The 26,796-nt window shown below is 32.9% G+C and overlaps 3 protein-coding genes across 7 annotated transcripts in view; all 3 read left to right on the plus strand.

The window, feature by feature from the left end:
- Nucleotides 1-392: 392 nt before the first annotated feature.
- LOC106756261 (tRNA ligase 1) lies at nucleotides 393-20,835 on the plus strand. Of its 2 annotated transcripts, XM_014638603.2 has the most exons (27): nucleotides 393-792; nucleotides 943-1,347; nucleotides 2,121-2,171; nucleotides 2,304-2,386; nucleotides 2,794-2,893; nucleotides 3,583-3,661; nucleotides 4,669-4,792; nucleotides 5,609-5,715; nucleotides 6,191-6,319; nucleotides 6,605-6,669; nucleotides 6,863-7,027; nucleotides 7,431-7,591; nucleotides 7,720-7,751; nucleotides 8,829-8,989; nucleotides 9,889-9,968; nucleotides 11,653-11,718; nucleotides 11,870-12,159; nucleotides 13,841-13,948; nucleotides 14,235-14,332; nucleotides 16,210-16,270; nucleotides 16,887-16,963; nucleotides 17,054-17,125; nucleotides 17,206-17,282; nucleotides 18,902-18,982; nucleotides 19,645-19,747; nucleotides 19,858-20,016; nucleotides 20,135-20,835. In XM_014638603.2, exons 1-27 carry the CDS (start codon nucleotides 637-639, stop codon nucleotides 20,522-20,524), a joined length of 3,480 nt encoding a protein of 1,159 aa, XP_014494089.1. In that variant the 5' UTR covers nucleotides 393-636; the 3' UTR covers nucleotides 20,525-20,835. The 2 variants fall into 2 exon arrangements, with proteins under 2 accessions (XP_014494089.1, XP_014494091.1); XM_014638605.2 differs by lacking the exon at nucleotides 393-792 and having other exon boundaries at nucleotides 1,134-1,243.
- Nucleotides 20,836-21,011: 176 nt separating this feature from the next.
- On the plus strand, nucleotides 21,012-24,415 carry LOC111242780. 2 transcript variants are annotated; one of them, XM_022787592.1, is made up of 5 exons: nucleotides 21,012-21,059; nucleotides 21,646-21,821; nucleotides 21,986-22,046; nucleotides 22,149-22,254; nucleotides 24,190-24,415. In XM_022787592.1, the coding sequence occupies exons 2-5, from the start codon at nucleotides 21,763-21,765 to the stop codon at nucleotides 24,267-24,269; spliced, it is 306 nt and encodes a 101-aa protein (XP_022643313.1). In that variant the 5' UTR covers nucleotides 21,012-21,059; nucleotides 21,646-21,762; the 3' UTR covers nucleotides 24,270-24,415. The 2 variants fall into 2 exon arrangements, with proteins under 2 accessions (XP_022643313.1, XP_022643314.1); XM_022787593.1 differs by having other exon boundaries at nucleotides 22,185-22,254.
- Nucleotides 24,416-25,992: 1,577 nt separating this feature from the next.
- The window catches only part of LOC106755549 (54S ribosomal protein L24, mitochondrial), a 7,002-nt gene continuing 6,198 nt past the window's right edge, over nucleotides 25,993-26,796 (plus strand). Inside the window, exons 1-2 of one of the 3 annotated variants that reach the window (XM_014637718.2) lie at nucleotides 25,993-26,153; nucleotides 26,336-26,545. In XM_014637718.2, the coding sequence (XP_014493204.1) occupies nucleotides 26,349-26,545 (197 nt within the window). In that variant the 5' untranslated portion in view covers nucleotides 25,993-26,153; nucleotides 26,336-26,348. Of the gene's footprint in view, nucleotides 26,193-26,335; nucleotides 26,546-26,796 lie in introns of all 3 variants that reach the window. The other 2 variants (XM_014637719.2, XM_014637717.2) reach the window with 2 other exon arrangements.

A 26,796-nucleotide genomic window follows, 5' to 3' on the forward strand; every position in this document is an offset into this window, starting at 1 on the left:
TGCAACGGTGTAGTTAAATGTAATTATTTTTTTTATGACCTCAGAGTATTCTTTACCTTTTAATAGAAAATCATTAGTTTATTAATTTGTCATCTGTCTCCATACCACATATCATACATCTCAGCAAATTTTTTTGTAAGTGTTTTTTTTGTTCAACATTAATATTTTACGAATTTTATTTGTATTTACTATTATTCAGAACGATTTAAACCAAGTTGTCATTTACATTATGCAATGACCTATCATTGTGATCATTTATACAAAAATAAAATAAAATTAACGAATACATTTATCATGTATTAATGTCTACATAAAATTATTTTTTCATAAATTAACTTGTAGATTCTTTATATAGTTTTATCTCAGTTTTTATTTTTAAGTGATTTTTATTTTTTTTTAATTCTTCTCATTTAATGGCTTAAACCACCCCATGGCATGCAGGGCGTGAAGCATTTGGCGCTGCACTTCAGCCAGACGCAGTAACCCACGTTACGTTGGTTCCCCCTTTACCCAGTCTCCGTTCCCGAAAGCGCCTCTTTGTCTTCCAACTATTCTCAATTTCTTCCCATTGGTTAATCCCAATCGCAAACCTCATACACTCTCAGTATATATTTTTATATAACCGTCTTCACTTGGATGTCGGCACCGCAGAGATTTCTCTGCACTCTCTCCCACTCCTTTCCTCGCTCTTCTTCTCTCTGCACCTTCAAATCTAGAACCTTCCTTTTCCTTCCATTCGTTCGCTCTTACCTCACCCTAACTCCCTTGCTCTCACCAATGCCTCGCAATCAGGTACTATTCCTCCTCTGATTTCTTAATTCATCGCTTCCGTTCGACTCTCTTTGCTTTCATTGTCAAATTCCTACTTCCAAATTGAAATTTGGTGATCTTATGCTTTCTCGATCGAACGCGCTGAGTTTCCCATGGTTGAATGTTCTGCAGCGAAGTGGCGCGCACATGGAGAGGCGATGGAAAGAGAAAGCCAAAACTGAGGCGAAGTTGCCGGCTACGGGAAACGTAGCTGCTGTAACTGCTGCGGAAACTGTTACTAATAAGATTGCTGGATTGAGTATTGGTGATAACGGTGGGAAAACCGGTGCGCATGGTTCGATTTGGAAACCTAAGTCTTATGGAACTGCGAGTGGAGGCGCTGTTACTGAAGTGGAAAATGGAGCTGGAGTTGAGGCAAGTGTGGCTTCGACGCACAAGGATGGTGGAAGTAGTTTGAGTAAGATATTTCGAGGTAATCTGTTAGAGAAATTCACTGTGAACAACTCCACGTACACACGTGCACAAATCAGAGCGACTTTCTATCCCAAATTTGAAAATGAAAAGTCGGATCAAGAGGTATATTCTTTCTGTATTGCTTTTTTTTTTTCTTCCTGTTCAGAAATGTGTCTGTCATGTGATATCTACGCTTTTTGTTTGAAGTAGGTTTAAATCTTAGCCTCCTTGGATACATCCAGACAAAGTAAACACATATTTTATTGATGTTTGGAGAGATAGGAGTTTATGATACAGGGAGAGTGAAATAAAGTAAGAATTAATTCCAGAAAATAACTGTTGATATAACATATCAGGTAGAGATATGATCAATGTAGTTCCTATAAGGCGAAAACAATCTTCACCTAGATTGATTTTCACCTTTCAACCTAAGCTGATTTTGTACAATTGAGTTAGGTTATTAGTCGTAATTCCAAACAGAAACTTTTATAGCCTCGAGTTTCTCTTGATGTGGGAATATGTATTTATGTCTCGTGGCAAATTACTCAGCTCCATGTTTGCTGATATGGCACTCTTTCCTTCCACATTTCCTATAACCAGAAGTTCTCTTTGAAATGAAGGAATTTGCAATGCTTTTAGATCTTGACTCAGGCATGACGTGATCCCAAGTTCCTAAAGGCTGCATGATGTGTTTTTAATTGTTACGCTTAGTATTAACTTCTAAGAAAAAATATTAGAGTAAATTACTTGTCTCTATCCGACTCAGGTTTTAATATTTTATGCCAGTGGGATAATAAATTGTTTTTCTGGATAAAGAGGTATTGTTTCATTCCTGCAATTATCCACGTGTGTATACATTAAAGACTGTTACTTGTATCTATTCTGTATCGCTGTAGGTCCGGACCAGGATGATTGAGTTGGTAGCAAAAGGGTTGGCTACCTTAGAGGTATGGCAATTATACTTCATGTTACATAAACTTATTTAAGCTTTTAGGGCTCTGATCAATACTCTAGCTGGATGAACTTTGATTTGATTGATTTACAGTGGTGAATTTAATTCTATTCAACTTCTTGTGCAGGTTTCACTTAAACATTCTGGCTCTCTTTTTATGTATGCGGGTCATGAGGGTGGAGCTTATGCAAAAAACAGTTTCGGAAATATGTATGATCAAGCCAGATATCGTCTTCTTTATGTTTCCCTTTTCATTTCGCTTATGCTTGATATTTCTTTTTTGCCTTTTATTGTGAATAATGGTCATGCAATTTGGATCTTGTCTTTATTGGGAAATATGTATGGTCAAGACAGATCATGCCTCCTTTATGTTTTCCTTTTCATATAGCTTATGCTTGATATTTTCTTTATTCCTTTACTTTGAACAATGATCATGCAGTAATTCATCTAATGGTGAAATGTTGTGGCATAGGAAAATTCTTCATTTGTACGTAAATGATTTTCTAGGAGTATAATTGCAGTGGTTTTCCATATTTACGAATACATTTTACTTTATTGTTTTGTTTTATGTAGTTAATTTTGTTATTTATTGGTTGTACCATTTTTTCTTTGAGCAGATATACTGCTGTTGGTGTATTTGTTCTTGGACGGATGTTTCGTGAGGCATGGGGAACTGAAGCTTCAAAAAAGCAGGCTGAATTTAATAATTTTCTTGAGGTAAATCAAGAATAAAGAACAAAGAGGATTGGATTTAATAGCATATATAGGATTCTATGGTAGTAGTGTTTAGCAAGAGCATCTCCAAGACTAGATCAAATTTAGAGGATTGAATTTTTCAGTTTTTAAATTTTGCTTTAGCATGTTTTAATAAATTTAGTTAAAGTTTGCTATAATTTTATCCCAAACATCTGTTCAGTTCATACACATTTGCACCTTTTAATTTATCTTCAAAATTCAGGGTGTCTTTGTTTAATATATTGCGGCTTGAGGAGAATTTTTTAAAGCCACATTAATTGGAATATTTATTGTTGTTTTCCAATCTTTATCTGAGAATTTACCAACCCCCCGCGCTCTCTCTCTCTCAGGTTGGACTTTCTAATAGTTTGCATGATTGTAGTTAAAAATTGTATAAAACATTAGCTTATACATGTAGTTGATGATCGTCTAGTTTTCTGTTTGTCTCGCTTTTTGAACTTGGCATATTTGCAATTTGTGTATAATTTTGGCTAATATTTTTCAACCCTTCAAACATGCACTTCCTGTTCATGTGGATGTTGAATCGTATTCACTTTGTAATTATAAGTTGATACTGGTGCGCAGGATTTTGCTCCTGAATTTATTTAACTTCTAGTTTTAATTCATGCCCAACCTCATGAAATGAATGTTGTTGTTACCTTCTCTTTCAGAGAAACCACATGTGCATATCAATGGAACTAGTAACTGCTGTTCTTGGAGACCATGGACAGCGTCCCCAAGAAGATTATGGTAAAATTCTTTTACTTTGTGAGCTCAGTTGAACAACTAGGTACAAATCTGAAAATAAAATTCAGACTATTGCTTACTAAAAACTGATTTTTACTGATCAGTCAAAATACTATGTATAAAATTTTGGTAAACTATTCTGTTCATGGCTGTCAGATTTCAGATATTGAATTGTAAGGATATTGTTGCTATGTGTAGACTAGCTGTACGGTTATAAGTTATAGCTTAAATTGCAATGTTAGGCTTAACTAAGTTTTAAGTCCCCGATAAATTTGGGTGTTTTCAGATGAGTCCGTATTAAATTTTTTCTGTCTACTAAGTACTCAATTTTTATATTTTTCAATTGATTCCCGTTCATTTAATTTTTATCAATAATTCAGGGATGTGACTATTATCTTGCCTTTTCATCTTGTGCGCTTGTATCCACGTGTTAAGAAAGGTGATGTTTGGGATTAATATAAGAAACAATATTGAAATACTGAGTCACTCATTCTTTTACATTAAACACAATATTGTTTTATATTAATTAAAAACCTCATATTTCTTAACATGTGGAGACAAAAAAAAGCAAGATGACGAGACAAGATAGTAGTCACATCACCCAATAACCAAACAAAATTAAACCACAGGGACTCAATTGAGAAATAGTAAAATTAAGTATTTAATAGACAGAAAAGATTTAACAAGGACTCAATTGAAAACATCCAAAGTTATTAAGGACTTAAAACTTAATTAAACCTTTAAAATATGTAGTACTGTGTAGTAATTGTACTTTACATACACCTGATCTGTCTTTTAGATCTTTTAGTTATTGCTGTATCTTTCTGATTCACACTATTAGAAATTCAAAGTTTCTCCTGGACCAGAAGTTTAGAAGGGAGTGAATGGAAATGGTCTACCACATTAGGAAGCAAATAATGCTTCCAATTTATACTATTCCTGCTTAAAGATTTATTTCATTTGGTGTTTTTCATGTGAAACATTCATGGTGTTCTTTTTAATCTGGGCAGCGGTAGTTACGGCAGTTACTGAATTGGGCAATGGAAAGCCAAAGTTCTATTCAACTCCTGAGATAATAGCTTTCTGTCGAAAATGGCGCCTTCCAACAAATCATGTGTGGCTGTTTTCAACAAGGTGAACACAAATGATTTTTTTTTTTATTAAAAATATAGGATTTTCTTACTTGACATACCTCACATGATTTACTTGTATTTGTTTAAAATTTGGTTTTTTAAAATGGTGATATACTAAAATAACTAGGGTTGCATAAGAACTAGCGGACCATTTGTACTTATATTGATGCACCAAACTTTCTTCTAAATAAATACCTTTTATTTGTGCATTTATTATTTTGTGGTGGCTTAAATAAGTTTTTTGGAAGCTCCAAAATCGTCCCATTAAAATTGGTACTTCCAATATTTTTCTAATGTTTATGATACTCAACATTTAATAAATATGTGAATTTGATCCTGACAATTATGCTGCTACTTTTCAGTTAATGGTATTGACATGCCAATCATAATAGTGTTACATATGAGCATACTTCCCAGCATCTGACTAGGATGATTACATGTCAATATTATTAATCCAAGAGTAGTAAAGTTACTCTGATGACCATATTTGCATATTTATTATGTTAGGTATTAAAAATACTGAATTTTTTTTGGGTACTAATTTCAATATGGTCCAATTATGTGGATACCAAAATCTTAGATTGGAGTATAATGTATTTTTGGTATTCGTTGCAGAATTTTTTATATTCATTTAACTAAGAATATTTTGAATAACAATATAATATGTTCGATGAACTAATTTATTAAGACGTCTTCTCTATCTTTTGCTATTTCGAGGCCTATGTTTTATCTTGGATTTTTATCATTAATATAACTTGGAGCCTTAAAAAACATGTGGAAAATTTGGTTTCACTATCATAGCTTTATGTAAATGTAGAAAATCAGCCACTTCTTTCTTTGCTGCGTATGATGCCTTATGTGAGGAGGGTACTGCAACGTCTGTATGCAAGGCTCTTGATGAAATTGCTGACATCTCAGTACCAGGTAAAAATTTTGAGCTTCACATGGTTCTTTTGGTAGACTAAGCATTTCTCACTCCCACATTTTTTTTTACTTCTATCATAGGCAGACAATATCCTTCTGAAATCAATTTCGGGTGGTCAGTGCTGCTTCCGTTTATGAACTGATATTCTACTTAAATTTGCTTTCTGAAGTTTGAATCTATTGAAATGTTTTGAAAGTGTATTTTCAACCTAACTCAATATCACAAATTTAGTTTATAAGGTGAGTTTTAAATCCATTCATATATTATAATTTGGTCATATTTCTAGTGAATATGGGATCTTTAACACATAGGTTTGTAGTTTATGTATTATTTTTTCAATTTCAATCCACTGTGCTTTGTTAATCTAAGTATTTCATTTTCTTTATTCTTTTTTGGTCTCTTGCGGAAAATCAATTTCTGTATGAATTATTTGTTAAATTCACTACAAATGTACATTTGTTTTGATAACTCCAGGTTCAAAAGACCATGTTAAGGCCCAAGGTGAAATTTTAGAAGGTCTTGTGGCTCGTCTTGTAAGTCATGATAGTTCAAACCAGATAGAGAAAACTTTGAAAGAATTTCCACCTCCACCTGCCGATGGAGGTACCCCTATTTCTCTAAATATCATGTGCCCTTTACTTTGATTTTTGTAGTTGATGGCCTTGTTATTTTATGCCGTGTAATATATTCTTGATAGTTGAGAGATGATTAGATATGCTAAAGCTTGAGATATTAGTACACGTAACAAGTAATAAGTTCAAGTGTGCCTATTCAAAGCAAAGTGAGATCTATTTTCTAGGGCATAGTTTCAGATATTGAAAATCATAGTATTGGTCAAAGTTTATATTGCAATTTAAAATGATATATGATTTTTCCTGTCTCTTTCAGTGGCCCTTGATTTTGGACCAAGTCTAAGGGAAATATGTGCAGAAAATAGAGATAATGAAAAACAGGTACAAAGTAAACTACTTTTCCTTAATTAGAAGTTGTCAATTGTAATTCATGGGTAGACTTGGGTTCTTCCAGTTATAGCACATTTCAATTCTAGCAAAGATAACTGTGGGACGCTGTCAAGCAGGAAATATGGGTTCATCATTCCCTCTGTTCAGATAGACTTAAAGGTATTCTGATTTGGAATGTTTGCAGCAAATAAAAGCACTTCTCGAGAGTGTTGGTAGTTCTTTTTGTCCAAGCCAGTTGGATTGGTTTGGGACTCATGGTGCAGATTATCATTCAAGAAATGTGGACAGATCTGTTCTTTCAAAATTTTTACAAGCCCATCCTGCAGACTATTCAACTAAAAAGTTGCAGGTCAGTTTAGACTTTCTTATATCCTAACCTTACACTTGGAGTTATGCTAATTTCCACAAACTCCATGCATTCAATTTTGTTCTTGTACAAGTTTCAAAGTTTGCATATCCTGATTTTTAAACAAGTATATCCTCAATTCATTACTTAGTTCACAAATCTTCCTTTCTATAAATTATTTATGTATAATGAAACAAGTGTATAATAATAGTATTTTCCTCCTAGACTTGAATAGTTTTCAATCATCATTATTTTTCTCAATGCCTCGATGAGAGGGCCTCTCAATTCTTATTTTGTGCTGAAATTTTATTTTAATTTTCCAATGCTCACACCTTTTATAAATCCAATGTTTTATGGTCTTCCGTTTTGTCATTGCAACCATAGCTTTGATTTGATTTGCAATCAGGAAGTTGTTCGGTTAATGAGAGAGAAACGCTACCCTGCTGCCTTCAAATGTTATCATAACTTCCACAAGGTTGATGGCATGTCAAGTGACAATGTTTTCTACAAAATGGTCATTCATGTACACAGTGATTCTGGTTTTCGACGATACCAGAAAGATATGAGGTCTATATTTTTATTTCTCCCTAATTAATCAGATATTTAATATTCTAAAAATCTTTCTTTTTTCAGCCTTTTCAACATTTTACGTGAAAAGTTTTACCTATTTGTTGAGTTTTGAATGTTGTTTTCAGGCTTAAGCCAGGATTATGGCCATTATATCGAGGTAAATGCTTTATTTTCCATTCAATTTTCTAATGTCCTATTATTCATTATGTAAAAATTTTAAGCTAATGTTTGCATCTCCCTTTGAGCAACTAATATTGTTAATCATGTTGCCAATAATAAGTATGTACTGGTCTTTGGTATTTTGTTTAGGCCTTTAGTATTTGATAGCTGCTGTTGAGAGATGTAAATGATTGAATGGAACATGTATATTTGACAATTTAATCTCTTGCATTATGGACCATGAGTTTTGAAATTGAAGTTGTTTAGTTAACTTTTTTCTGTTAAAAATGTCAAAAGCACTAAACAAGTTTTGTTCATCCAAATTTATTTAATTACTATGAAATTCAAAAAATGCAAATCAAAGACACGTATTGATAATATGCTCTCCCAAGCAGCAATAGAGAAGTTGGAATAAATTATTAATCCTATGGATAATTTTCGTAAATATATTATACCTTTGAAGGCTTGATTTGAAAAAAAAAAAAAATCAACTTTAGATGTAAACTTAAATTATGAAAATTTTGGGGATATAGAGCATGTATTGTATTCATTATATCAACTCTACTGATGAGCTGAAGCTTGTGAAAGAACACTGCATAACATTTTATATATGACCAATTTATTCACAGTTTTATTTTGTTCAATGTTTGGTGCTTTTTCTTTGGAAAGAAAACAATTTAAATAAGGGCCACCCCAACTTTACACAATATAAATGATTGTCTAGCAGCCTACTTCATACCAGAACCAGATCTTGATTTTCCTTCTACAGAGGGACAGAACACAACCTGATTTTTCTTTCTGTACAGCTGTAATATTTTGTCCATTACTTCTACTTCGCCTACATCCTAAAACTGAATATTTTCAACCCCTTTAACTATTCCAATGGATACATTCTCATAGGAGAAGAATGAAAAATTCTCTCTTATTGGAAATCAACTCCAAGATCTAAATTTAATAAAGTCTGGAACAGATTCATGGTTGGGAACACCATGATGGTCACTGGCATTACCAAATTTCTGTCATTTTTGTTATTCTTATTTATTCATATCAGTTTCTGACTCCTTAATTTTCCCAGGTTTTTTTGTTGATGTAAATTTATTTAACGCAAACAAGGAGACAGCTGCTGAAATTTCTAGTAACAGTGTAAACGAAACTGGTAGCAACACTGCTGGGGAAGATGACTTTGCGGACGAAGATGCAAATTTAATGGTCAAATTGAAATTTCTTACATATAAGGTATACATTCATTTTTGAAATATGAAATTATATAATTAAATGATAGGTTTAATCATTCTAGTCACCTTTGTTTTTTGGTCAAAGTCACATATTGGTCTCTCAATTTTTGTCTTAATTATTTATTCTTTGATTCTGATGTTTTCTTCCATTTCATTTTTTTTTGTGGTGGTCCTTTCCCGAATCTTCTTTCATCAGAAAATGGGTGATTGGGGATTCGGTCTGGTGACTGAGTTGCTCTTTCTTAGTCTATATGGTATATTCTTATCTTTTCTTTTATTAAAAAGAATCTATATATAAAGAAGAAGGATCTAGAATAGAACTATTCTTCTATTTGTGATACCTTTTTTTGGTATCGCTTTTTTGAATCATATTTCTTTAGGCTACGGTCTAGATAAAATAATGATACATTTAACCTTCATTGGGGGAGCCGGGCGGGTCTCTTCTCTTTTTGTCCGCATTTGCTACAACTGAACTGAACTACTCATGACATTTGTAATCTATATCGTCCTAAATTTTTGTATAGGTTATTTCCTAGCTCCATCAATAATTACATTTTTTCTTTTAAGTGGGATTTTCCTTCTATTCAATGGAGTCTTCGCCACCTTCTTTCTTTTGAAAGTCCAAAGGAGCAATAAGCCCTTTGCCGAAAGAATGCTCACCAATAATAGAGAGGACATACATTTTTGAAAAATTGATGCAATCAAGTTCTTACTGTTTACTAACACGGTTAAAGGAGGTGTCACATGTTAGTTTGTGTTTTTATTTTATTTTTTATTTTTTTAAATATTTTTTATTTTTTATTTTTTTAATATTTTTAAAAAAAAATAAAAAAATTGTGTATTTTAAGAATCTAATAACTATGCTTTATTCTTATTCTTATTTTTTTATCTCTGCCCCAGCTTCGAACGTTTCTTATTCGAAATGGCCTGTCAATTCTGTTCAAAGAAGGTCCAGCTGCTTACAAGTCTTATTATCTCAGGTGAATTATGTGTTGCTTGCACAAGAGAACTGAAATCTAGTTTTCAGCGGACTTTTGGTTTGCCATATTTTCGCAAGTTTACATTTCGATAATTGGCGAACTGCATATACTACTTCATATATGTTTCCAGTTAAAAATTTCATGGTCAAGATTTTAGATTGATGTGTATGTGTTTTGTTGACATTTGGGCAGTTTGTTCATCAGCATCACTCTTTCTGCTCCATGAATGATGTGTTTGCTATGTGACTGCTCTACTAGGTCTAGGCTAGTTTTGTAAGCATGAACAGGGGCTTCATAAGCAAACAACAACTTAAGAGAAAGGGTTTTTAAATTTTTTGAACTTTGCACAACCGCCAAATTGGGATTGAATGGTATTAGTAAACTAATTCTTAATTTGATTTTTTCCTTTCTGCTACATAATATAAGTACCTCATGACGTACCTCAAAGGTTATCAGATTCAAGTTTTTTTTAGTAGAATTTCCTGATTTATGATCCTCTATGCTTTCAGCCAAGCCAAAATGATTGCAGAATTATTTCAGCACTGGCAAGTGGTAACTTGAGCAGGCTCAAACTGAATCACATTTTCAAGGTCATGTTCATGATTTCGATGAAAAACCATCCTTTTACCAAAATGATTGTTTTATCCTTTTTGAGACACATTTTTAACTCAAAATTTAAGAGCATTTCATTTTTCATCTGTGTTCTCTTCTGAAGACAGACAAACCAATTGCATTAAAAGCCATTGAAGGCTGAAGATTCCATTGATGGCTGCTGAAGAACCAATTGAACCTTTCCATCTTTGTTTTTTTCTTCTCTCTTTTCATCTTTGTTATAAACAAACCATAACCAAGGGTATCAGCAGCACTGTGAAAGAGATAATTAGAACTTGCACCTCTGCTAATGGGGATGTTGAGGTTCCTCTCGATTCGTGTTAATCCATTTCCGGAGATTTGGTTTCATTGTGTTTCTTTTTTGTGGCAATTTGTTTGATTTTTGAATTTTTGGATTTGTTTAAAAAGGGTTAAGTAGTCAATTGAAAAATGATGGTTAAGAATGTAGTTTGATAATGCATTGTTAGAATTTGAGCAATTTTTAAGGAATGGTGATCTATAATAGGGATTTCCAAAGCAGTTGTTAAATTTTAACCTTGCTTCGAGATTGTAATTTTATGATCAGATTCAGTTATCTGTGCTAGTTTTACTATATATATACACACACGCACACACAAACAATGACATTTAACAAATTTAATCTTTTATTCCATGTTGAGGCTAATTAGAGCAATTTGAAATAGTATATACTGGAGTGAGTAAAATATATATTTTTATATTTATTCATTCTAAATAAGAGCTATTTTTCTTTATTCCGGAGTTCTAATACTAGATTATTGTTGTGTTACAAGTATTATGCTTCATACATATTTTAATTGTAGGAATTTTTTTTTTATATTAGGTAAACTTGTAAATATGAGTTGAGTTTATAGTGTGACAAATTAACCCCCAACATGTACCTTTTTCTGGGAAATTTTAACAAATCATGGAAACAAAGCCTTTCTTGATCTTAAATCTATCCCTTCCTCCATTTACAAATTATCTTGCTATTTATCTAACTTTATGCTTCTCATCCAACGTTATGTAATCTGAATTAAATATTTTGTTTGATTACTTCTTTTTTACTTTCTAGACAAATGAAAATTTGGGGAACCTCTCCAGCAAAGCAGAGAGAACTTAGCAAGATGCTTGATGAATGGTAGCTCCTGAATCATTCCTCTCGGTTTCCTCTGAGTTTGGACTTTCAGCTGAAGAGTTCTTTTCACTTTCTTTCTGTCTGTCTGTCTATTTTTCTTTTTCATACTTTGGTGGTGCATTTGGTTAGGATCTTTTCTTTTCTCTGCTTACAGGGCTGTATATATACGAAGGAAGTGTGGAAATAAGCAACTGTCATCATCAACATATCTGAGTGAAGCGGAACCTTTTCTTGAACAGTTTGCAAAACGTAGTCCACAGAACCAAGTTCTGGTAGGTTCTGCGGGTAATTTAGTTAGAACTGAAGATTTCTTGGCTATCGTTGAGGGAGGCGTGGATGAAGAAGGTGATCTTCTGGCAGAGCGTGAGATAACACTTCCAGGGCCTAATATCTCAGTCAAAGATACAGTTCCAAAATATGAAGGGTTGATTGTATTCTTTCCTGGTAATTGTTTTACTGTAAATGTAGTAATTCCCAACAATTAGATTTATATTAGCATGTTCATCACATCCAAAAAACCATTGAAGTTCAGGAGATCTTAAATCGAGTATTTAGAACTATAAATAAGGTTTTAAATGTGAGCATTTAGAGTAGTTCGCCATTTATGCTAAAATAGGTGAGGCAATATAAATTGCCGGCAAGTACAAGGATTGGCTGCTTTTCTATTTTATGAACTCTTACTGTGGGAAGCAATCTCCAGTTGGTGTTAGTTTTAGATATTGTTAAGATATCATTAGATATTGTTAGTTACAATATTATATGTATTTGAGCTTAGCTCATATTTTTCTAAATACATTATCTTATGTTTATTTTCTATACAAGGGGAATTAGTCTTCTACCTAGTTTTTCACTATTTTCACATGGTATCTAGAGGTAGGGGTTTTAGGTAAACCCATATATTTTTTTTCATTGTTGCCACAACTGTTGTAGCCGTCATTGGAGCCACCATTCAGATTGGTGACCTCAGCTATCAAATCATTTGGGCCAAGCGACCACAACCTCTATAACAGAAGCTCCCACGAGCCCTCATGCGCTGCTCCCAGTCACACACCTGTCACTGCTTTATGCTAGCATGGTGGTGCGTTCTGCATTGTCTTCGGTAGTGACCACCTGCTTTGGGATTGTCGTCTCCTCGTTCTGGATTTGTGTTTGTTAACTTTATTGGAGAACTTTGTTTTTTAGATTTTTTTTTCTCTCCTTTTCATCTATTCCTTGTCTTCTACCTCTGATGTTACCCTTGCTATTACCACTTTGTCTAGTCCATCATCCTATAAAATGTTGTGCAACAGTCAAAGTTTTTCATGTTATTGGATTTACATGAACTTTCTGATGACTATTCCCATGTTTGTGATTGGATTTTGGGATCTGCTGTTATCTCCAATTTTACTTTTACTTGTTCCACCCTTTTTGTGTATCCTAAATAAACTGATCGATGATATACATGCTTCCATTGATGATTCCTCTGCTTTTGTATTTCAAAGTGGTGAGCCCTCGCAAGTCTGACAAAGGGTGTCGCAAGTGTCAACCTATCACAAGCTAGTCACAAGATTGTTAGGTGTTATGCCTTACATAGTCGTCCACCTTGATCTGACCTCACCATGAATTAGTTGGTGTTTAATGTGAAACAACTTGAAGTTAGTTTATAAACAAATTAATACATGGCCATGGGATATGATCGAACTAATGAGTTGTCCATGAATTTAATGATCCCTTCTGCCACAGAGTATCACTTCAAGAACTAGGATTTCGAGTCAACTTACAGTTTCCAAGCCGTTTAGGCTTTATGTTTTTTGTTTGAGACTTTGAGAATTCAGTCAAAATAAAAGAAAGTAAAGTTAACTTGAATACTTTGAGACCTTAAGCTATGGCTGTATACTTTGAATTGAATGAGTTTCAAGTAAACTTCAAATTTTTCATATTGGTTATACTTTGTTTTAGTCAGGTTCACTGTGGAGGTTTTGCAATTTTCTTTTTGCTGAATATTGTAGCTGTATTTTACACAATAGATTCCACTGTTGATATAGTTTTTCCTTAATTAACACAGTTTCATTTAATAGCTGTATAGCCAAGTGTTTGATTTTTTATATTTAAGACTCATCCTGAAGGTATTTGACCATTCTTCCAGGAATACCTGGTTGTGCCAAGTCCTCCCTTTGCAAAGAATTGCTAAATGCCGAAGGAGGACTAGGAGATGCTCGACCACTTCATAGTCTCATGGGTGACCTGATTAAAGGTAGTTTTTCTTTCAAATCTTTTTATAATTGTGCTTAAATTGCGGAGGTTCTTAGCATGATTCATATGTGTATATATATATATATATATCCTATTGCTCCAGTGCTCTAATGTACAGAAGCTATAAATATTTGTAGAATTACTCTGTTAAATTTTACAATTAACTGCTTAAGCAGTGATAGATACCTTAAATTGGGTTTCATAAAGCATGCTATTCTAGAATGTATATATGTTTATCAGGTTAGTGCTGCTCAGAACTAATATGGAGTATTGTGGAGTTTCAACAGGAAAATATTGGCAGAAAGTGGCTGAAGAGCGCAGAAAGAAACCAAATTCGATAATGCTTGCTGACAAGAATGCCCCAAATGAAGAAGTTTGGAAACTGGTTAGTGTTCAAACTCTTTTGACTTCTGTCCCCTTTTGTTAAATAGGATTTGGTTTAGTATTTTTCAATGGTAAAATTGCCACATTTAATAATTAATCAGATTCTCTTCCTTGGAGTGTTTTCAATTTACATGATGAAACAAAATAAAATAAGAATTATGTTTGATATGAAATCCTTAAAAAGTATTTCACTGATTTAAAATTCAATTTTCTATTGACTAAAATCTTATGGCGGGTGGTATTTTGTTTTCATCTTTAGATGGCTGGGATATTGTAGTGTTATGACAAAGTTTGCGTAAATAGGTGTGTTTGTTTTAGAGTCATATTACTTCCCCAAAATCATATTTCTAGGAATATTATTACTTTGAGTATATTTAAAAAGGTGTTTGGTTATATATGATTATTTCCAGCTATATTTTCTAAAATTCAAAATAATTTAAATAAAGATAAAATTTATAAATGTAAGAATTGAATAACTTCCTATATTTCCTTGGGAATTCCACTTACCTGCCCCTTCATCATTGGAATGAAAACTATCTAGAAGAATGGGAATATAAGTTTCCTGGAAATAAAGTTATCTGAGAGTCACTGCTGGTAACCGTCTAACACACGTGGGAATATGTATTCCTTCTTCATATTTCCAGGAATAGAAGATGAATGAAACAAATGTGTCTTATGAGCTTGTTTAGATAAACCTATTTGAAAAGAAAAAAATATGAAGTTTCTCCACAAGTTAAAATCAGCTTATGCATTAACTAATTTGTAGAAATCCTTACAGTAGTTTTCTTAAAAGTTTATTTTAACCTGTCCAAAAGCTAATTCAGATTTTTATTTCACTTTTCCTTATTTTCTTCTCCTATAAGTGCTCATGGAGAAATTTACTTAAATAGATCCTGCAATGAGATAGCTGCTATAACGAAAATGGTATGTCAGGCAGATGATTAAAACTGCCCAAATATAAATGCTAAAGAAACTCAAAATTAAAGACAATACTAATTATCAGTAATGAAATGTTATAGTCTAAACACAAGGAGGGAGAACACAGGGATGCAAATTTGGAAAAAACAGAGCAGAGAGGCATGAAGTGCTTGTGGGAAAGTTAGAGTGCTACACATCTGTGAAAAGGGAACCAGCAGGGCCAAAAGAGTTGGGTTGGCTCGAGTACTGTTGGGTTGCCAGAAAGTAGCTCGGTCTGCCTAAGAAAGATGTTGAGGTACCTGAAAATAAATCATTCTCATAAAGCTCAAAACAGAGTCTGTTTTCAATGAAATTAATCAAGTGAGATGGGCTTCAACCCTAAGAGGCTTCATTTACCATAAGAGAAGGAATCAAGGGATTCTCCTTCATCACCCCAAAATTGGGTGGGAAACCACTGAAAACATTGTCAAAGTATGTTTTTGTAGGCTGCACTGAGTGCAGCAGCAAATCAATGTGATGCCCAGGCAGTGGTGGAAATTGCCACAACAGGGCATAGCGACACAATGACAGCTGAATTCATTATTGACTACAATGCACAAATGCATAATTTTTTTAAATATCTTTTTTAATCAACATTACAGCCAAAAAGACCTAGACATTGTTAAACCCACTTTCTAGGTACCAGTATGAAAATGAGTTAGAAATTTGTGTTATGAAAGGGAAGAAAGTTTAGGAGGATGAAAGTTGCCTCCATCCAAGGTTAAAGCATGCTGCTGCAAGGCATATAAAGTGTTGTTCTAGAATTATAGTATTACTTTGTGTAGAGAGAACCTACTTTTTTTTTTTGCTTTTGATCTGTTAGTCAACATCTGGAAGCAGTATTGTCTTGCTATCAAATTTGTATCATTTGCTTATTATAATTTCTATAAATTAACCTAGTCGCACTTGTTAAACATGCAGATAGAAGACATGTGTCACAAAACCAGGGCATCTGCTGTACCAGTTGTAGCTGAATCTGAAGGTAATGTTTGTTGTCAGTTCTGAATTCTTTGTATTGACTAGTTTTCTAATATTTGTTAAATATTCTTAGATAACTTCAGCTGAGAGAAAAGAGAGAATGAGAACAATGAAAGAAACTGTTTATTAAACTCTGAACAGTTTGAAGTGTGTACAAGATATGTATAGAAGTCCTGTTTCTATTAATACTAACAGAAACTTACAGCTGTACATAAGAAAACTATATCACTACTCTACAATACAAACTGATTTAAAACTATATCAACTATCAACTACAGCGTGCTAACAAATGTAAGGAACATGTCCTTTTTCACATCTTAAATTTGAAAGATTTTGCTTGATATGCTTTAGTCCCTTATAACTTGCTCAGTATTTATTTTGGTTAAAATTTGGAAAAACAAAAATTAGATGATAGTGATCTGGCTTGGGAGCACAAGGACAGTTGTGTATTGTTTCTTGATGGTAAAAACTTGACTTATTTTTAGCGGCATATTCACATGTTCTGTTTCTCGGTAGTGAAGAACTGGACTTATTTTGGTACGAATACAATGTTTCTCGCTAAAGAAGGACTTCGTTTATTTTCATTTTAGTAATATTCATCTCTCTATTTTGATGTGCAGGAACCGATTCAAATCCTTTTTCTCTTGATGCATTAGCTATTTTCATGTTTCGCGTGCTTCAACGAGTCAATCATCCGGTATTTGTTACTTTTGTTTTACTGGATATATTTTACGTAAAGTTTTATTGTCTACCACTGACTTTATTTGATCATTTCAAATTTCTCAAGGGAAATCTTGACAAAGCATCTCCAAATGCTGGCTATGTGCTGCTAATGTTTTATCATCTCTATGAGGGCAGGGTACAGTGCTTCTTTTTATTGTTACTACAATTTCTTTATATTTTTGTATTTCCTAAACTGAACTTTCCAATATTTTGCAGAGCCGTAAAGAGTTTGAGGGTGAATTAATTGAGCGTTTCGGATCACTTGTCAAGATGCCACTCCTGAAATCTGATAGGTACTATCATGTTATCATTATCCATTCACAGGTGTCGATAACATTTTAACATATTGAAGCATATTTCAATCCATTAAAATGTAACTCAAAATAACATAGGGCTGCAAAATAAATTTATAGGTTTTCTAATTTGTTTTAATGTTGAAATTAAGATGAAAGAACTTAGAACATTTTGAAAACCTAAAGAACCATTACATCAACAAGATAGAAGCATTCTTGGAACAAAATCTTCATCGCTCGATTCATCAATCATTAAGGGGCTTTGACTCAAACAAGATCTTCATTAATGAAGGAGGTTGCCATCAACAAATGCATCACTCTTATTTCTACAAATTCAAATTCAAATACTGTTTCCAATCTTTGCAATCTCAACTCCATGCTTATCAATGATAAAACAATAGTTTTCTTTGATAGAGACTGCAAATCCCCTTCTTACCTATTGTGTAACACTAAGAAAACTCTGATCCAGTTTTGAAATGTAGAAAACATCTATAATTATCATTCATTTCTTTGTTGATATAAAAATTATTCATATTCCTTTGGCTTGCACAATTTCACTATTTCCTAATTTGGCTTTGGGTTCAATTGATATCTCAATAGAGGAAAATATGGAAAAACATTTAGTCACGTGGCTGGTGCAACCTCTCTTAATAAGCCAAATATTCAATTCATTGGAATTAAGTTTTTGTGATGTCATAAATAAATAATAGTAGTCAATGTTATCTTCTATTTTCATGTTGCTCAAGTTGTTTCACAATTGCAAAGATATAGACTACAAACTTTTCTAGCACCAAAACCCATGTATTTTTCTCAACAGCCTTTTTGATAAGTAAATTGTCTCTCACCAAAATTGCATTTGATTAACAAAATTTGTTAACCTGCCAGAAATCTTTGACAAATTTATTGTCCTTTTTCATCAACTCAAATTTTCTCTTCAATGTGAGAAGTCATAACTGATTTGGCTTTGTTACTGCCCTCTATTTCATCTTTAGATCATACCTAAACACTTGTTTAGGTGTTTCCAAGTACGTGATTTTGGTAAAATTTGGCATGCAAGTCCTGAATACAGCAAGTAAGAGTTTCATATTTACTCAGTATATCTTCCTCAAAAGCTTTAAGCTGAGGAAGAGAAGGATTTCTTTCAATGGTTGTGGATTAGTGTCAAATATTACAATATTTCATAAACGTTGAGACTTGAAAACAAACTTTATCTCGACTGTCCAAATATAATAGTTCTCTTCATTAAACATTAGAATGATGGATAGAGAATTTTCAAAGACATATTTTCACCACAATTGCTCAAAAAATAAATCACCCAATATTGTATTTGCACTTAATGAGGACTTTGCCTTATATCCATAGGAAGTAAGCTCTTGCAGAGAAATTACCGAGATTAAAGAAGAGGAGGAAAAAATGTTCTAACATACAGATCATTTTCTTTTAACATCTGTGTTGAACAAACCTTTACCTGCTTTTTCGGATGACTCACTGTTGTTATGGGATAACTTGAACTGTATCCATCATTATTTATGAATAGAAAGCTAACTAGGACTCTGAAGCCAGATTGAATTCATATATTCTCTTAATAACATTTTATTTGTATTTTTCCGAATGTGCAGGGATCCCCTTCCTAACCCAGTGCAGTCCATTTTGGAGGAAGGAATTGATTTATATAAACTTCACACTATAAGACATGGAAGGTCAATTTTAAGATATTTTACTTGCATGCTTGAAATTTATTACACTATTTATTTTTATTTGAGATGTTTAAGTGTGTAGTGGATGCACTATCTGCTACAACAACCGTCAATCGGATTTATGACCTTTTTTAATCTCTATTATGTGTATTTTTGGATGTAATATGATTAAAATGCATAAAAGCTGCAGTAAAAGTGAAAGAACACCTATCTATGAATCAGCCACCACCAGAGCTTCAGAAATTTTCAATGCCTCACTCTTTCAAGTTCTGAAATTTGTTTTAAGATGCAGAAAATGTTTTTTTCTTGCTTGTGTCTTAAGATAAAACTGTAATCTCATATCTTCAATTCACCTATTGGTCAAACTTCATTTTGAATTGTCAAGTTTTGAGATTTACTCTATTGATTATGGGAAGGTCTTTGCCCTAGGCTGCATATAGTATATCCAAGAATCATGTCTCCCTCCAACAATCATGTGCTGCAACGCACTGGAATTTTTCTATCCCATGATGTTCACTTAGCTGTCAATGAAATATGACTGACTTGTGATATCTGTTATCTTAATGATTGACAACAATATGTCGACTGGCTCCTGTTTACTCTATTTAGCCTCTGTCTGGTGTAAACCGAGAAGCTGACAATCTTACTAATCATTAATCTGATAGATTAGAGTCTACCAAAGGATCCTACGCAAAAGAATGGTTAAAATGGGAGAAACAGTTACGGGATATACTTTGTGGAAATGCCGAGTATTTTAATTCTATTCAGGTTTATACATCTAGCCTTTTTTTTCTCACTTCTTTTTGTCCACAGTTATCAATATTTAGCATTTTAATAACATTTTGGTGCTACTACTAATTTCCTAAAAACTTCTGCAGGTCCCATTTGAATTTACTGTCAAGCAAGTGTTGGAACAGTTGAGAAGCATTGCAAAGGGAGATTACACACCACCAGATACTGAAATAAGGAAATTTGGTACCATTGTTTTTGCTGCTCTCACCACGCCAGTTACTGAAATTAAAGACGCCCTCAATAAAGTAAAGGAAATTTTTACTCTTCTAGTTGCATTTTGTTATATATACTCAAACTAACTTTCGTGTGTATTTATATTAGTTTTAAGAAACAGTATCTGATGCATTAATATGTATAATGCAGTTGGCCGAGAGTAATCCCAAGATTGACGCATTCCTTAAAGACAAACATCTCGAGAACCTTAATCGAGCTCATGTGACTCTTGCCCACAAGAGAAGCCACGGCATCAAAGCTGTAGCTGATTATGGTATCTATCTTAATAAAAAGGTTCCAGTGGAGTTGGCAGCACTGCTCTTCTCAGATAAAATGGCCGCGTTGGAAGCTTGTCCTGGCTCAGTGGAAGGTGAGAAGATAGTCTCAAAAAATCCGTGGCCTCATATAACTTTATGGACTGCTCAAGGTGTTGCACCCAAGGAGGCCAACATGTTACCGCAGTTGTTTGCAGCGGGGAAAGCAACCCGAATTGACTTCAATCCTCCCATCATTTTATCTGGCACAATTGACTTTTATTGAGGTCGTACTAATCATCTTTCTATAACAAAATCAACTGAAATGAAGAATTTTGCATGAGCTTTTTCTGCCTATTTATTTATTTCTTTAACAATATCATGCACTTTGCTCAAGGCATACAAGTTAGATCCAATGTTCAGTGAAGTTAAAGGAGAAATTTTTGTAGGAGTTAACATTTTCTCCTGAGAAATCTTGTATATATATAGGCTGTTTAGAAACCGAGTATGGTTTTTGGGATTTTCTGGCCGAACTTTCACCATATCGGGTGTTTTAGTTTTCTCTTCCTTATTTACTTGTTTAAATTTTACACGCTCTTTTCTTATCCATTATGCTTGTGGATTTAAAATAATTTAAGAATTATTCAATTGAATAATAAATTTTTACTTCGACAAGTTATTTTTGAAATCAAAAGATATATATTAAAATTTTATATATTTTCTATTTATGATTATTTTAATATTTATTTGTTTTTATTTTTCAGGTTTATTTTATTTTTGTGAGATTTCCATAACCTATCTTCACTTTCCAATTAACACAAGTTAGTGAATTTTAATCGTCTCGATTTATTTATTTATCTGTTATTGAAATTTATTTTATTCATTGTTTGCAATTTTATTCTTATTAATATTGTGTGGATTTCTATCGTGTAAAACTACTTCTAGTTATATATTTTGATTTTATTTGCTTATATTATTTAAGTATTTTAATAAAAATGGAAAATATATTTTAGTTCTAAAACTGTCAATGAAACCTATTATTAACTTTGAAGGTTTAAGAGACATTCAAGTATAATATAAGATGTAAAAAAATTTAATTATCTAAGTATTTAACCATTTCAGATTAATTGTTTGAAGTTTACTGTATGTGATGTAGAAATATTTAAAATTATATATGAATATAATTATTTTTTAAGAATAAATGTCTATATTGTATAATCTATATATATATATATATATATATATATATATATATATATATATATATATATATATATATATAAAAGGATTCTTATGGAAGTCATATTCATTCTATTAAACTTTTATATTTATGTAAAAAGTGAGGTTTAGTGTCACATTCCATTAAATATCCCACTTTAGTGGAGGATAAGTGTCACACTCTTCCAGATTCCCCATCGTAGTGGGAGACAAGATGTCTTTCTTCATTAAATTCTCCTCCTTCGAGAATCGTGTGGCAGTAGGGAAGGTGAGGATGTGCTGATAGTGGATTCCACGTGGCAGTACATGGAGTGCTTGACTCAGAAAGTGGAAACAGGTGGAGGCATGGGATTCAACCGTTCAAGGTATAAAAGCTGGGATTTTAAATTTGACATTTATTTTTGCTGCATGCATCTCTTCATCTTCAACCTTCAGCAAACTCCATTTCTCCTCCTCCTCTCTACACCCTCCCAACTTCTCTCTAGATTTCTGACCACCACTTCTCCTCCGATCATCAACTTCATTTCAGATTAATTACTCTTGGTGCCAAGAGCATTCATTTGCATCGATCAAATTTCCATTCTGAACCGGTAAGTAATTCTGTCTTTTGAAGTTCCTTGTCCCTCTTGCATGCAAGAACTGTGTCGTGCTTGCATGTGTTTGATAATGCATTCTTCTAAATCCATTTTGAGTATTTGGTGCAATGGTGGATGTCTTTCTCCGATCAGACCTTGGACCTTGAAAATCCTAAAAGTAGTTGCTGCCAAATAACCTTAGAAGTTTTAGCTGGAGTTAGAGGTAAGGGAAGCTTATAAAATTTAATTATGATTACTTTTCTTGTATGGATGCATGACTTAATGTGAGTGTGCTTGATGATTTTTGATGATATGTTTGAATATTGTATGCTACTGTATGGTATGTTTGTTGATTTAATGGTATGTTGAAATATGGTATGAAACCTAGAGATATTCTGAAATCTGTGATCGAAGGTCATTAGGACCGTTCGGTCCTCCCCTAAACTGTTCGGTCTTGTGATGCTTATGTTGTTTGCTATCTATTTTGCCTAATCTGGTGCTTTAATAATTCAAGGGAGCCTTTTCCCTCTCGGTTTTAGTATATATATAATATAGTTAAGAACGTTTGGTCATAAACCAAGCGTTCGGTCATTCAAGTGTTCAGTCTTAGACTGACACCTAAGTTATGAAGCGTTCGGTTTCACATTTGTATTATTCATCCATAAAACGTTCGGTCTTATTAAATGCTTAGTCATAAACTAGTATTTGCCTTGATTTAAAGTACTCGGTCTTACACCAAGTACTCGGTCTTGAAGTGCTCGGTCATAGACTAGCCTTCAGTTAATTTAAGTGCTCGGTCTTGCATCAACACCTGATCTCAAAGTATTCGGTTTATAATATTATGTATTTGTGAAAGTGCTCGGTCTTATACTGAAACTTGTTTCCCAAAGAGTGTTCGGTCTCGTACTAACACTCAACCTATTGAAGAGAACTCTTGCACTCTAAAAACGTTCGGTTTGAATAATATAAGTACTCGGTCTTATTCAAGTTTTTTTCAGTTATTGAGCGTTTGGTCATCTTCATAAATCAATTAGAAGTTTTGCTTGACTTTGAAAAGTACTCGGTCCTCCTCATTGTTAGACCGTTCGGTCACCAATTGAAGTTTTCTTTAGCACTCCATTCCCTTTTAGTGATAGACCGGTCGGTCCTATACTATAGTCTTCTTTGGTACTCCATTTTCCCTTTTTCGTGTTCAACCGTTCGGTCATTTACTAAAGTTTTCCTTGATAATCAGTCTTCCTTTCAGTGTTAGACCGTTCGGTCATTCCCTTAACCTTGTTCTATTCTTCTAAGTGTGATGGTGTGTATTTGGTAGAATTTGGTTAAGTAAGAGAATTCCAAGGGAGGAATATCTCATAATTTGTGATGGTTGGTAAAGTATGAACATGGTCAGACTCTGTTGTCGTTTCGTTCCTGATATTCTGTGATGACGCTTTCTCATGTAGAGAAAGGTTATTCATGCGTGGAAATGACAGGAGGTCTGCGATCATAAGATCAGATGATCGTTGTAGGACTAACCTCAGGTGGCAGCTGATGAGTTATGCCAGCTACCACACCACACCGGGTGCTAGAAACGTCGAGCTACATGGTTCATACAATATGTTTGATTGGTTGGTGAAGTAAGAATATGGTCAGCTTTGTATTGGTTTTCATCCTGATATTCTAATGCTCACTAGCGCTAGTGATGCATGTGGTGAGAATGGCAGGAGGCTCTAGCCTGGGCAGTGTGTACAACCTTGACCTAAGGTGTTTTAACGGGCTAACCTTGTGTGGCAAGCTCAAGGGTTATCTATGCTGCGGTAATACTGATGGTTTATTCCAGATTACCACCCACGAGTGCAAGAACGACCATAGCTACATATTCTTACAGTCCGGACAGAGTCATAGTGGTTGGTCATGATGTTTTATACGTTCGGTTTATCGTATGAGGTGATTTGAATGTGGTATATGTTTGGTTTTATTGTTACTCTTGCATGATGATTACATGATTGGGATATTATTGCGATTATATTACTTTGATGATTAAAATTGTATGTGAGTCGGATTAATTAAATTGCATAAGCTTACCCTTATTTCTTGTCTTGTCTATGTTTGTCGCTTGGTCTTAACCGTTCGGTTGTTCTCTTCACTGCGATGATCATCCAATGGATGTGAGCAGAGGGTGATCGTGAAGAACCTTTGGAGGAAACCTTACTCACTGTTTGGCCGGAAGGCAGCGTAGGACCGTCTGGTCAGTAAAATCTTAGATAGTGTTCGGTATTATCCTTTTTGTAGTATCGTTCGGTCCGAGGTTGAACCTTGACCGATCGGTCTTAGCTTGTGTATTCTATCAGATTTGTAGTTCTTGTAAAAATTTTAAATTCTATATGAAATTTCATGTTCTTTCCTCTTTACTTGTATATTCATTATTGTTCTCTTTTATTGTTTTTGTTAACTCTTAAAAATAAACTATAGTTTTAAAGCTATATTTATTGGATGTTATATTTAGTGACGAAGGTTGAATGAAATTTTTTTTGTTTACGGATCATTATAAAATAATTATCACAGAAAAACTAAGTGTTTCCTGACAATTTTGAGATAAAATTTATGGATTTTGGATAAGAAAAAGGTTATTGTTAATGTTCAATTTATTAGAGAAAAAAAATTATGATGAGTACAAGATTTTATAAAAAAATATCATATGTATATATCTCCGTAGTTAAAATGTTATAGATTTATTTGTATTTAATGTTAAATAAAGAGTTAAATAGTTAGTATCCAATTGTAATTTGATTTATATAATATGAAATGTATGTCAAAATTTCATAATAGCAAATAAGCAAACAATATTCCTATTATCAACTAGTACATGTATGATTAATTGTCAATAATTCACCATTTTTTTTTTTAGATATTTAGGGTTGTTACATCAATATGGTTTTTAAGTAAGATTGATATTAATTTTAAAAATTGCATCTTATATTTAATATCTGATTTCTTGCTTAAACTTTATATTAATTTTCGTTATTCGAGATTATGTATGTTAGATCCCAGTCACTCGTTTGGTTTAGAATAAATATGTTAAATTTAAAATAATTTTTTTGAATAAATAATTTTTGAAATAATTATCTATTTAAGAAGCAAAATATTTTTTTATTGAAATAAAAAAAAATTATTATTATAATAAATAAATTAGGGAAATAGATAAAAATAAATATGCAATTATTTTATGAAATATACATTTTTAAGAAATTAAACTCAAACACTCGTCTATAAATCATTCCTTTTTCTCATTTGACGTGATAATTCTTATATAAATGAAAATCACAATTGCGATTAAATATATTTTTATTTTAAATATTTAATTTTATCTTCAATTAAGTTTTAAATATACCATAAATTTAAGTACTTGTTCTTATTAAACTTGTTTATTTACTATTCAAAATTATTTAATTATAATTTTGTTTGATTTTTTTTTTTTTTTGTAAACGGTATGTGATAGTTATTTTTATGTAATAGTTATCTTCCGACTTGAATTTCCAAATTAATTTTCTTTTTCAATTTCCTTTAACTCATGAATTAACTCATTTATTTTATATTTAAGATTTGTTCTTTTTATCTCGTCTAACTCGTTAAACAATTTATTTATTTCATACCTAAAATTATGTTAATCAATGAAATAGATGAGATTGAAGAAAAAAAATATTGATCGATAAATTAAAATCAGAAAAACAAAATAACACGTCATTCCAATCATCAAATTGTAAAATATTTACAAAAATAAAATAAAATAGAACAAAAGTTTCCAACATAAATTTAATTTAAAAATATTAAAATTTATAATTTTCATAAAAATTAATTAAATGTTAATAATAAGAATTTTTTTATATTTATTTCTCATCCTTTGTTCAATGTTGCATTTTATTTTTGTTCTACGTAAATATGTTATTTTTTATTTTAATTTTCACTCCACTCCGGTGCAGATTCGGTGTAGCGGGTTGGGCCGGGTACGAAGAAGCTTCCCCCAATACGGTACCGTTTCTTCCCAGGTTACATTACTTCCCTTTTTTTGCTCTGTTCAAAGACACTCGGTGGCGACTATCGGTGGCGACGGCGGCGGAACCCTGTTCAGTGACCAACCACGTAATCTGTTGTTATCCATTCTTTTGATTACTTCGTCTGGTTCGTCATTTCGTTACGCACGCTATTCTCCAATATTTTCGAATGACCGAATATAACATTCCGCTAATCGGAAACACTCGTGCAATTCTTGTGGTTTATCTTCTAAGATTTTCAATCTAACTAAAGTGTTTTCCTCGGTGCAGAGTGATAGGGAAAATGGCGTTCAGAGGAAAAGAAATGATGAAGAAAATTCTGAAGACGGTGGGAGAGAATGGTTTGAATAAAAGAGATAAGGAAACGTTGGAGAAATGCATGCCTCGAAGCAAGGTTGTGATGAATCGCGCCAAACGTGGTCTCTTTGCCGGGCGACACATTCAGTTTGGAAATCGTGTCAGTGAAGATGGCGGTAACAAGTTTGTATCCACTTCTCCGTCTATTTTTTTTTTTTTATTTTTGTTGGAATCATTATCTATAGGTGTTATCATTTAGGCTAGTCTGCAGAAGTCTAATGGTTTTTTTACCTAGTTATGTTCCTAGTAGTCTAGGACAGTCTCTTGACCTTCTANCTCCCTATTGTATCATCTCTTTGTTATTATAAATAGCAGAACATGAGAGGGATAATTAAGCCCTCAAGATTATATTTTTATCAGTTTTAATCTCAAGT

Source organism: Vigna radiata, chromosome 2, assembly GCF_000741045.1.
Source record: "Vigna radiata var. radiata cultivar VC1973A chromosome 2, Vradiata_ver6, whole genome shotgun sequence".
Lineage (NCBI taxonomy): Eukaryota > Viridiplantae > Streptophyta > Magnoliopsida > Fabales > Fabaceae > Vigna > Vigna radiata.